Source organism: Pundamilia nyererei, unplaced genomic scaffold, assembly GCF_000239375.1.
Source record: "Pundamilia nyererei isolate P.nyererei 1_Seehausen unplaced genomic scaffold, PunNye1.0 scaffold00023, whole genome shotgun sequence".
NCBI lineage: Eukaryota > Metazoa > Chordata > Actinopteri > Cichliformes > Cichlidae > Pundamilia > Pundamilia nyererei.
In genome coordinates, this window is record NW_005187424.1 from 2,828,719 (window position 1) to 2,840,348 (window position 11,630).

Genomic DNA, 11,630 nt, shown 5'->3' on the forward strand with positions numbered 1-11,630 from the left:
AGCAGTATCAGCATTTCTGGGGAAGACACCACACCCACTGCTCAGTGCTGTTTGGACAAGCCTGAGGAATGCCCTGCTTTGTTTATGACTGACTGGCATTATTTTCTGCAGATCCTCTGTAATACATGAGACATAAAAAAAAAAAACAACTCCCCAAACTGCGAGTCTCACCCTGAACAGGGAGAAGGCTGATTTCTCTTATCTTCAAAATGTCCAGCACAAAGTGTGTACATTTTACCGTCGTTGTGGTTCAGGTTATGCAAGCTGTGCAGATCTGATGCTATTTCTCAAGTGAGCAGCAGTCTCGTCAACACTGCTGTACAGTCAGGTGTAAAGTAAAGGCTACACTTTTTTTAAATAATGCAATAACATTTATTTAGTGTTCCAGCTCACTATTCCTCTTTGGCATTTTCTTAAATATGTTGTTTAACCTCATCATCCTATCTATACATGAGCAAATGCTTAATTTGATTAATGGGGGATGTGGCTCGTTCCTTGAAATCCAAACTATGAAATTCTGCACGTTTCAAAGTCGTCTCGCTCAGCCAAGTCTGGCATAAGATCCAGCAGTTAATATGAGAAAATACATGCCGTGTGGGGAACTAGTTTGGCACGCTAGTTTTAATTTTGTGTGTTTATTTTCTGACAGTCTCAAATCAAGACCAAAACATTGTGTTTTGTGCATATAAATTATGTCAGTTCTATAAATGATACCTGTATTTTGAAATTACTCAGTGAAACCTGATGCATTTTTCTGTTTGGTTACTTGTGGATAATGTGCACTTAACTAGGCAACATGCAAGTGAAACCTCTACTCATTTCTGGACGTTTCAGTCTCTTCTCATCCCAACACTTTAGATGCTTTTTGTCTGGTTTTATGTACAGTTAAATGCCTCCTAATGTTTTTAGATTCAAGTTTTACAAGTAGTCATATGTGACCTTAAGGTTTTATCTGATGTTCATTGTGTAAAGCAACAGATCTGAGATATTAAAATGTACTTAGACCCTACAAGAAAACCATTATTAGATAAGTTCCACTCTATTTAATAAAGTAATTTCAGAGATAAATGAAGAATTTCTTTCAATGCTTTCAAAAGCTAGTCTGGTCAAATGTTAGTGTTGCATAAAGACGGCCTGACTTTTATAGGAAGTGAAGATTTTGTGCAACTTGTCTAGAGATTATCACAAAGGGGAACTATTATGCTAATTTCTTGGGGGTATTGCAGTAGATTTGCATGATGCAGTGTTAAAAATAATTCAAATTTATCTTGTATTCAGCCTTGGGGCAGCCCCGGAGTTCGTCCTGCATCTAAAATAAATAATTGTGGCCCTCTTCTTCCTCCTTTAAAGTCTTTCTTCCTTCTTAACGGCTGGTTTGAACAGCAGAATGGTGACTTTGTTTTTTTTTTTGTTTTTTTTTTTAAATGTAGAGCCAAAGCTCCACCTTGGTTTGAGACATCTGTACAGATTGTGCATGCTCTCATACTTACACAGGATTTCTCAGCCATATGAATATGAAGCTCAGGTGGCTGTTTATTGCAGTGATGTGAACTTCAAAGAAATTAACATTTTCAGAAAAAGTAAATTCAGTTGCTTTGAAAATGCAATGTGTACTTTGGTCCATGCTGCTTATCTTGACAGCAAGACTGCTTGCAAAAGAGATTAAGACTTCCTGGTTAAATAAAGATTAAAAAAGAAAAATCATTCAGGTATTTTTAAGTTGAGCATTCACCATTGAAACAATATACACATGACAGTAAATAAGTTTAGGTCCACTGAACCAAAAACATCTAACTGACGTCTTAAACGTAAAGTAGTAAACGGGCACCAATGTAAGCACAAAGCCACAAGAAGTCTGATTCAAATTATGCTTTATTTGTTAGGTTTTTAAATGGAATAACATGAAGACTACATGAGTGTATTCAGGAGCCTGGCCCTGACGACATCCTACACAATAAATAGGAATAACATACTGGATGTTAAGTGTGCAGCAGAGTCTGCCTCTTACTCGCACAGAATGCCTGATGGTTCGGAGATTACCTCCATCATCACTTTCTCTTTAAGCTCCAGAGGCGGGGAGGGGGAGGGAGGTGCAAGTAGGACTGCACACTTGGCTTCACCACAAACACACACACACACACACAAAAAAATAAACACATCACACAGAGCGACAAGATTCCAGTCTTCTTAAAAATATATAAACCAAATAATACCATGGATTCATGTAAAACACTACACTACTATCTGTGCAGCTCCCATTCGTGTAAAAGTCTGACATGTGGCAAGTCATCCTCAAACAATTACTTAAAAATATGTTCTCTTTAGCTTTTAGAAGGAAAATCTGCAAATTTCACAAAGTAAACACTAGAAAAAAAAAAATTTGTTGCGCAGCATGTCCTCAAGTAGTAAATCCCTATGGGTCATAAAAACAGGAAACATGAGATATTAAAAGAGAGAAACGTAGCACCAGACTGACCTTAACGCTGCCTAACTAACCAGGCGCATAAAACACAACAGCTCCCTTTTAAAAGTTTCAAACACTGATTGCATTCTCCCACTCAGAGCAAATAAAGCAATCAGGTCTGGCCTCAGAGTATAGAAAAATACTGCCCACAACAAATCCCGCTTCCTCGCAGCAGCGTGAATTCCCTAAAACTTCCCAAATCATCGAGTCTCCCACTTGCTTCAGCATCTCATTACCTTCCCGTTCACCTCTTCCTCACTAATGCCCTCAGCGCTTTCAAAGTACAGTTTAGAGAGCACATACAATTTGCAGTACCTTCATTCCCCACATACTGTATTTCATCTGTATCCCAGTCAGTCCCGGTACAGTACTGTACCCAGTAAAGCTTCAGTCCTTCAGAAAACCTGAATTTAAGCCCTTTGTGTTGGTCCCATAAAAACACCATCTCCCATCAGTCTATGCGATCAAAGAGACAAGAGCACAACATATGCAGGAAAAAAAAAAGCTCATAATGTACACCTCTCCCTTTCATTATATCCTGTATAGTGGGACAAATGTTACCATTTACATCATTAATCAAGCAAAATGCAGAGACCATTAGAATCAAGAAGAAAAATGTTAACACTTGAAACTGGCAGTATCTTTCATTTGTTAATGCTTAAATGTCTATTTCACATAGAAATGACACCGACAAGTCTCTGATGCCCCAGAGGCCCAGCCTCCAGATACACGACGCTCATTTCAGTTTCCGTTGATCTCCATGGGACCTCCTTTAGGTATGAGGAGGCTCATCCTGCCTGCAGTGCTGGCTGCACTTTTGATCACCTCCATCCATCTGTGAAGAGCAGACATGCTACTGTAATCTGATGGATGAAGAACTGCACGGTTGGAGGAATCAACTGACCTGAATCAACTTACCTTTCAAAGGTGTACTCGCTCTCTGCTCTGAAAAAGTATACGTGAGACTTGAACTGAAGTTTGAAGACGTACTCCTTGTGAATGCTGTCCGATTCCTCGGGCGTGCTGACCGTGTAGCCGAGCAGTGGAAGGCTAGCCAGCGGGAAGTCGTCCTGCAAACGAGACATCGACAGACACCTCAGTGACGTGCTTTTACGTGGGCTCGATCTTTGTCACAGATCTATGAGGGCTGACCTGATGAGTCTTATAGAAGAACAAGCAGAAGTTGGTGAAAACGACCCAGAGTTTCTGCCAACCGTTACTGTTCTTGAACTTCCTCAGGAGGTAACCTGAGAGCTGGTTCTACAGAGGAAAGAGGAGAAAGGAACAAGGTTAGACACTGATTGCTAAAATTAAATGGATTTAATGCTGGAGTTTAAAGTTTCATTCATGTGATCTGTAGATAATGCATGTTTGTGTGTTAATTCTAAGGTGAAAGAGTTAATGCATGCTGGCGCTCTGAAGGTGGAGTTTGATCTGTAGTAATTATAACAGTAGCACGTCCATGTGATACACGGCCTCACTAACCCTGCGTTTCATCAACAAGTGGTTGTAACTCGGCTGTTTTTGCTAATATGCTTCTGCGTTAGCTGCCGGGAAGACTATTCATTCAGTTTGTTCACCATTACCATGGTGATTTAACCAGGTAAAGAGAGACCTTCCTGGCACAGTAAACTCTGGCTTGCCGACACTCAGCCCTCAGCTCTGATTTGCATCTAAAAATTTGAAACCGCCACCATCTTAGTCCAACCGAGGAGAGATACAAGCATGAGCATATCAGTTCTTGCTTAAACTCAGATTCAGATTTTGATTTAAGAAACCCAAACCTTAAAAAACAAACCATTTTTGCTTTCATGCTTCTCTTAAATTTTTATATAATTCTATTCAGTACACTAAGGAGTCTACCCAACAGGGAGATTAGCCGTGGAGCCATTTTTCTCTCTGACACTTGGAGACGGAAATAAATATCTGGCATTTTTAAAATGCTGAAACACTTTTCTAGTCTTCCTGACCAAAGTGCTTAAAATTTCATTACCCAATGTGAGGCTCAAACACAACCCTTGAATAAAGAGTCTCAAGCGCAATAGCCTGAGGTAGCCTGGCTCCTTCGCTCTGCTTCCAACTTTTCAATCTGGTATTTAAAATATATGCATTTTCCGTTCTTCATTATCTAAATGCTCGTGTTGCCTTCATTTTTGCGTGCTTTACTTCTAATAATTCTTCTATTTAACATTATTTGTTTTGGTAGGAAGATCCAAACTGAAATGGAGACTTAAATTTGTTTTGAATGCATCTCCTGGGACACAAAGTAGTAATTCTAGCAATAAATTGACAAATAAACACCTTAGATGTTTGTATTTCTTGGAATTCCAACATCACTCTTCATCAATTCTCTCTCTTTATGACTTTAGGGAGGGAACACAGTCACTGTGTAGCTCAGTATTCTCTTTCGGGTCAGTGGATCGAGTACCTGGTTCATGCGGAGGTAATCAGTGAGAGAGAGGTTCTGGTTTCGGTACCAGCAAACATGTGTGATGGTATTTGGTCTTTGGCCCTGACCGAGGAGATAGCGAGGAGGAAGTTCTGGTGAGATAGCCGGAGAACCGAAGACTGGAGGAGGTCGAAGAGAGAGAGAGAGAGAGGCGGGGGAAAAAAGGAACAAGAGGGTGCAGAAAAAAGTGTTAGCATGTTAGCTCTGAGAAGTGGAAAGAAGTGCATGTTAGGAAATCCTTCAGGTCTGTGGGGTGAAAAGCCAGTGTCAGAGGAAGGTTCTTGCATGCACATAAAGAACAGAAGATGATCTATCAAGGAGAAATTGACTGTTAGAGTCTTAAAGAACTTAAAATGGAAAAACAAGGTGGAAAAAAATGAGCATTTAAAAAGGCGTTAAAGGGTTCAGAAGAAAACAGAATGCAAAGCCATTTCCGCTCACTCCACTGATGCTGGTATGAAGATGGGAGGTTTGATGTACGTGCTGTTGGTGTGTGTGGTGTGCATGCTGGTGTATGTAAATGGCAGTGTTTGCATGTAATTTGGGGCAGGGGAGGAGTACCTCCACAGCCAGGCTGTGGTCAGACATAGACACACTGGTGTTGCGATGCCAGCACACATGCATGGTTGTGTTGGCACGGTGGTGCGTCTGCTTGTCCAGTGAAGTGCGGGAGGAGTTCATGTCATCCTCAGACTCCTGCTCCAGAGAAACCTCGTCGGACGACCCTAAGGGGGGAGGATGGAGGACAGGAAGTTGTGTAGAGGAGAGGAGGGGGAGGGATTAACAGCACGTTTGGGGTGTTTGTGTCCAAACGGGATTTTCTGCTCACCAAGCTGAGAAAAAACTCAAAATAGCCACAAAAACACACATTTACACTCAAGGCTGTGTAGGTATCGAGTTTAAAGAAAACTTACGGTTGGAGCGATCGCTGAGTCCAGCGTCAAGAAAGATGCTGGATTTCTCTTGAGACTTCTTGGCCATGTCGATAGCCAAGTTCAGATCCTCAATCCACTTTCCCATCTCCACTTTAGAGCTGAAATCACAAACAGACAAATTACGGCGTTGCGGACACATTTTTAGAGAGAACGGAGGATGATGTAACCCATTATTGGGATACTTCCAGTTTATTATAACAGGGTTCTTTGTTTCTGTGCTTTTGGCCTGAATTTGTAGAGATTTTAAATCAAGACCATAAGAACTTTAGAGATGTAAGAATGTGGTGATGTGGCCAATGAAGTCTGACAGGCCAAAAATAACATAAGCCACTTTACTTGGAGGAAAAACCCACCAAGTATTCAGACTACTATACTAAAAAAGGGCAGGTCAAGGCAAACCAGAAACATGACTCTTATACTGATGGAAGTTTACAGTGGATGGCTCAGGTGTTTATATTACAGTGAACACACATATTTATCACTCCTGCCAATAAAAGGAGCAGTATTTGACTGGATTCAGGCACCTGGTGTTTGCTGAAGGTTCACTTAGAACACCTGTTTGGATCTGCATTAGATTTACTTGCATTTATTTGATGTTTATCCGTGATGGTAATAATTACATGGGACTGTGGAAGTACATGATACACACAAATGTGCTGTTCACTGCATGCACAGTCACATGCCACTACTCCAACTTCTCCCCTTCCTAGTCTTACCTGGCAGCCACCACAATGGTCCTCTGAGCAGAGTAAATGGTGAAGCAGTGAGGCACCGACCATTCATTTTCACTTTCTTCTACCTATAAGCAGAAAAAGGAAACTATTAAAAGAAAGCAAAAATGCAAGCTAGATGGAGGAAACGGGTGAAATCCAAATAATGTTCTTCACCATGAATGGTTTCAGATCAGGAGCAGAAAGGGAGAACAAATGTAAAACGTCTGGAGACCTGGGAAAGAGCCTCTACTGAAGCATCTATGTGTCTGGAGGTAAACTGTGGTGGGGTCGTCTTATCTTTCATATCCTAATGATATCCATGTGTAAGTCAAAACACACATCACTGTGCCCTGCTGATAGTTCACCCTTGTATTTATTTGTATAGAATTATGAGTAGTTATGACAGGCAGAGGCTGACATGTCTGTGTGTCTTGAGTAAACACTGTATATTTAATTTTTAAAAAAAAGGATGTAGCCATTAAGACATCACCCATTGATTTGTGATCATTTTGGCAGTCACCACCTCAGTGTTTTGAACCTGTACAGATGATGGAGGGGTGGATCGGACTGAGAAACCAGCAGAAACTTGTCCATCACAAAGTCGTCACACTGAATTATTCTTCAAGTCTCAGTTAAAGTAAAATAGCTGATAATTTAGTAAACATGTGTATTAGGTACACGGGAGTGTGTAATGCTGTCATAAGTGAGAAGCAGGCTCATTTTCTCAGATTTCTATGCAGCGTTACTTCTTTTTGGAATCAGAATCACTGCCCCCTGCTGGCCATTAGAAAGAACGCAAGTTTAGGCTTTAAACATTTGCTTCATGTTTCAAAAGCTGAGGCTATTTCCATTTCTTTTTATATGCAGTCTACTGTCTTAAGATGAGCTTTTCGCTTCGTCTACACGGGCATGGGAGGAAAGAAGGGTCGGGTTTGGGCATCCAAGCTGGCAGAGCTCAGAGGACTTACCGGTGCATCCAACACTATGAGCTGCAGCCAGGAGCAAAGCAGAGACATGTAAAGTTAGGAGACCCTCACCCTCCCTTCTCAACACTTTGTGTGTCCGAAGAATTGGAGTACCTGATCATGAGATGTTAGCTTTTGTGTAAACCTAACTACAGAGTCTTATTGGGAGCTTTAATGGTTAAAACAGGATGGCAGAGGTTAAGAGAAGAGACTGCAGACTCACTATCATGCCATGAAGGGGCAGCTGTCCATGGACTTTGAACTGATTGGTTGCTGTAACACCTTTGCTTGTGTAAAGGAGCATGTCAGAGAACTGAAAAGACATGAAGGCAAAGATTAAAAAGTGCTAACAATGATTAGAAGCTTTAGACGTTAAGTGGAAGTAGATTTTGTTTTTAACTAACCAGGAAAAACATCCTCTGCTGTAGCCCCTTTTTGGTGAGCTTGTACAAGCACCCCTCTCGAATGAACTCCTATTAAAAAAAATAAAAAATTAAAAAAAATTAAAAAAAAGACAACCTTGTTAGATTGTATGCACTTATTTCCTGCACTTCGCTCTGTGCCACTGCACCCACCCTGCCTGGTGCAGTCAAGTTCTCGATGCCGATCAGGTCTCTCTGCAGCTCTGTGAGCTTCTGGAAATTCTCCAGCCGGATAAGACTGCTTTGAAGCTGAGTGGCTATCTCCGCCACTTCCTTCAGAGCCTCTGTATGGGAAGACAAATGAATAACCAGAAGATGATACATGGCAGACTTATCACATTCCTGCTACAGTGACGACCAAGTGGAAATGATTTTCCACATGAATACCGTTTCCTTTGAGAGTTTTAATATTTCTCTTACACATTAATATATGATGTATTAATCTTGTCTCAAAGAATGAATAAAACTAGACTATTTCCCTACAAACCTGCTTGTGATAACACTCAAAGATAGTAAATATACTGAAGCATTTCCAGATTAATTGCATTAGTCGTAGCGTTTTCAGTGGGAGAAACGTTTGTCACTCATCCAAGCGTCTTCTTTAGTGTCAGCTGACTGCAGCTTTCCCCACCTTATAAACTGTACATTTTCATAATGCATATTATACAAATGTACTACATATTATATAATGCATATGCAGTGAATAAACTTGTGAATACTTGATTGGGTGAAAGTAAGCGGTCTTCACCAGAGGGACAATGTGCTCTTGCTGCATGCTACCATTTGCAGTTCCCTTGCTTACTACTAGTTGATGCATTCGAATGTTACAAAGGACTGATGCTGTGAGATGGTGGGGTATTATCATCACCGTCATGACGTAAAAGAAGCTTTAGAAAACTCACCCTTGCAGTCGTCATAATCGCGGTGGGCAGGGGAATAATGCTTGCACAGTCTCTCCAGGATTAGCTTGTAGTGCATGAGTCGCTGGATGGGCTTGAGCAGGAATGTGTTGAGGGGCAGGTAGCAGACCTTCTGCAATTCAAACTCTTTGTAGACCGTCTCCAGCTTCTTCAGCCTCTTGGAGGCCTTCTCCAGCTCTGTTAACACTTCATCGTGTTTCTGTAGATAACTGGTGAATTCCTGGAGACCAAACGAGACTCGGGTCACTCCGTTTGTCAGCCAATTGTGAAAGAATAAACAAACATGTTAAACTAACTGAAGTTGTCCTACCTTAAGGGCACACATGTTCTTCAGCATCACGTCGCCAATCCTCTGGTAGTCTCCTTTGACATGAGCATTTGAACGCCCCTCCCTTAGGAAAAAACAAACAAAAACATGTACGGAGTTTCTTATTAGTGAAGCTCCTGCCTGATGAAATGGTGTTTCTCTCACTCTCAAACACAGAACTTTTTTTAATTGCAATGACGTCACTCCCCAGTTACAAAATCCAACTTCCAAGGTACATTGAACACCCACAACCAGAAGCACCTACCAGAGAGCAAGTCTCTGGTCCAATTCCTTCAGGAAACCTCGGTGGAACTCGTAGATGGGGTCGATGTTGGAGAACAGGAGGGTCATCAGGCCTTCGGGCATGGCGTTTTCTTTGATCACAGCACTACGGAACCACTGGGAGCAGCCAAACGCAAAAGTCCCGTTAGTACATGGGTGTGAATGAAAACGGCAAGTCTGGTTTAACGCTTGCTGATGCTGAAGAAAAGTGTCCCAACTCTTCTTCACAGCGTCCTTCCCAAAAGCAAATCTCATCTCTATGTAGTTATTTAGGCAGCAATTCTGAAGGAGGATAAACTTTATGTCTCAGTAACCATGAAAATACACCGCATGTGTTGAATCCCCAGTGAAACCTGATTGCAAAAAATTCAAGTTTAGTAAAATTTGCAAAGTTTGCATGTGCAACGTTTCATCACAGCTTCATTAACCATCAATCCAAAGCACTGCTCACGCCACCAGAGCCCTGAACAAAGGCCATGCTAATTCACACTATGCTAGAAAAAGTACATGTTGACTACAAGCATAAATGCCTTTAAGGGGAGCAGTGTTACAACACATCTGGCTTTCTGAGATTTCATTCTGATGCCAGTGTCCGTCTCTCTCTCGTCATATATTGGTACAGAATTAAAAGCATGAGATATTATTCCAAAACTTGACATTCAACCTATGAAAGCACCTGACGCTGACTCACTATACATTAAGGAGAAATGGGAAAGTGAGTGTGTTCGTAAGATTAGCCAAAACTATTCTACAAACAATGGTATGGCATTTAAAATAGAAGGCCTTGTATTTCTTTATTGGACTTCAGAAAACATAACTTATAGGGTTTGATGCCAGTTTCGCATCTTAAGGACTGAAGGTTGAATTACCCAGTAATATAAAAACCCCAAGAAAAACATCCAAAACAATTAGCATCATCAATATGCAACACACTGAGTTAAACTCAATTTTACACATGGAAACACTGCATGTGCATGTATTATGCAAAATGATATCATGTTAATAGAAGTTCATACATGCATGACACAGCAGAACTGCACAATTTCAGATTGATTACCCATTTTTGCTCCTACAGCTTTTTTTTAATATATTTTTTATCGATTTTGTCCAAATGTCCTTAAAGTTTCAAAAGAAAAACTTACCACAGTGATGACCTCGAGGTCCTTCAGGTATGTTCGCTCTGTGGTCAGAATCTCTTTGGCAATGAAATAGGCCTTATCGGTGGGATATCGCTGCGGTGAGAGACATCAGTTAACACTCGTGCTGTCAAAATGAAAACTCAAAACTTTTAAGCAAAACTAACTTTCCCTCCACTGAAAAAAACAAAACAACCCCCGCCCCCCCAAAAAAACAAAAAACCTCCCATCCCATTGTTAATTAGAGGGACTGACTGAGTGAGTGAGTGTGTACTCTGTGCTTTAGGGTTGTGAGGCAGGTTGTTGGAAGGATTGGCATGTAAGAGGTGTACCTTCCTCCTGCCTTCCTCCTCCTCCTCTAGCCTGGCATTGCTGCCCACCTCGCTCAGGATGGGGCTTTGCAGGGGCGACGGGGTCTGGCCCGGCAGGCTGAGGTTCGACATCTGGAAGGAGGGCGACAGGCAGAGGGGACCTTTAGAGGCGACGGGGGAGAGCTGAGGGCTGTCCACCACTGAATCTGTGGAAGAGGGAAAATTAAAATTATAAAATGCTTATCTTTATATCACCTTATATTGTGTCAGATTTCAGTAAAAGGATAAAAACAAAGACGGGTTAAAAAACTAATTATACAGATTAAACATGAGCTTTTCAGGGCAGAGCTTAAGACAACCAAGACCTCTGCGTGTAGTTGACCTCCTTCAGAAACTGTACGCAACTATTAAAATTGATCTTCATCCAAACCATTTTTTCCACCCCTAAATTATCTCATTTCCTATTAAAGAAAAAACAAAGCCACAGATTCTAACAAATCCAAGTTCATCACACACAAGCCACAAATAAAGGGAAGGCAACAAAGGCAAGTAATAGTTCCCACATTTTCCCCCTCCTGCCCTGGCTTCAAACGCCCTCTACGAGGAAGACAAACAGTAAGCTACACAGGCTCGATTCACGGCAGAGAACCGGCTCTGCTGCTTTTGTTCTGCACAGAAAATCAGGAGACAAAACAAGCAGATGAAACGCCAGGTCATTATCTTAAC

The 11,630-nt window shown here is 41.3% G+C and overlaps 1 protein-coding gene across 4 annotated transcripts in view; it reads right to left on the reverse strand.

The window, feature by feature from the left end:
* Window positions 1-1,854: 1,854 nt before the first annotated feature.
* farp2 (FERM, RhoGEF and pleckstrin domain protein 2) overlaps window positions 1,855-11,630 on the reverse strand; it is a 30,342-nt gene continuing 20,566 nt past the window's right edge. Inside the window, exons 14-28 of one of the 4 annotated variants that reach the window (XM_005727202.2) lie at window positions 10,974-11,110; window positions 10,600-10,689; window positions 9,441-9,574; window positions 9,179-9,260; window positions 8,851-9,088; window positions 8,102-8,232; window positions 7,931-7,999; window positions 7,750-7,839; window positions 7,530-7,550; window positions 6,565-6,647; window positions 5,828-5,946; window positions 5,475-5,638; window positions 3,617-3,724; window positions 3,383-3,534; window positions 1,855-3,299 (exon numbers count right to left, since the gene is read on the reverse strand). In XM_005727202.2, the coding sequence (XP_005727259.1) occupies window positions 3,206-3,299; window positions 3,383-3,534; window positions 3,617-3,724; window positions 5,475-5,638; window positions 5,828-5,946; window positions 6,565-6,647; window positions 7,530-7,550; window positions 7,750-7,839; window positions 7,931-7,999; window positions 8,102-8,232; window positions 8,851-9,088; window positions 9,179-9,260; window positions 9,441-9,574; window positions 10,600-10,689; window positions 10,974-11,110 (1,712 nt within the window). In that variant the 3' untranslated portion in view covers window positions 1,855-3,205. Of the gene's footprint in view, window positions 3,300-3,382; window positions 3,535-3,616; window positions 3,725-4,892; window positions 5,033-5,474; window positions 5,639-5,827; window positions 5,947-6,564; window positions 6,648-7,529; window positions 7,551-7,749; window positions 7,840-7,930; window positions 8,000-8,101; window positions 8,233-8,850; window positions 9,089-9,178; window positions 9,261-9,440; window positions 9,575-10,599; window positions 10,690-10,925; window positions 11,111-11,630 lie in introns of all 4 variants that reach the window. The other 3 variants (XM_013909341.1, XM_013909340.1, XM_005727200.2) reach the window with 3 other exon arrangements.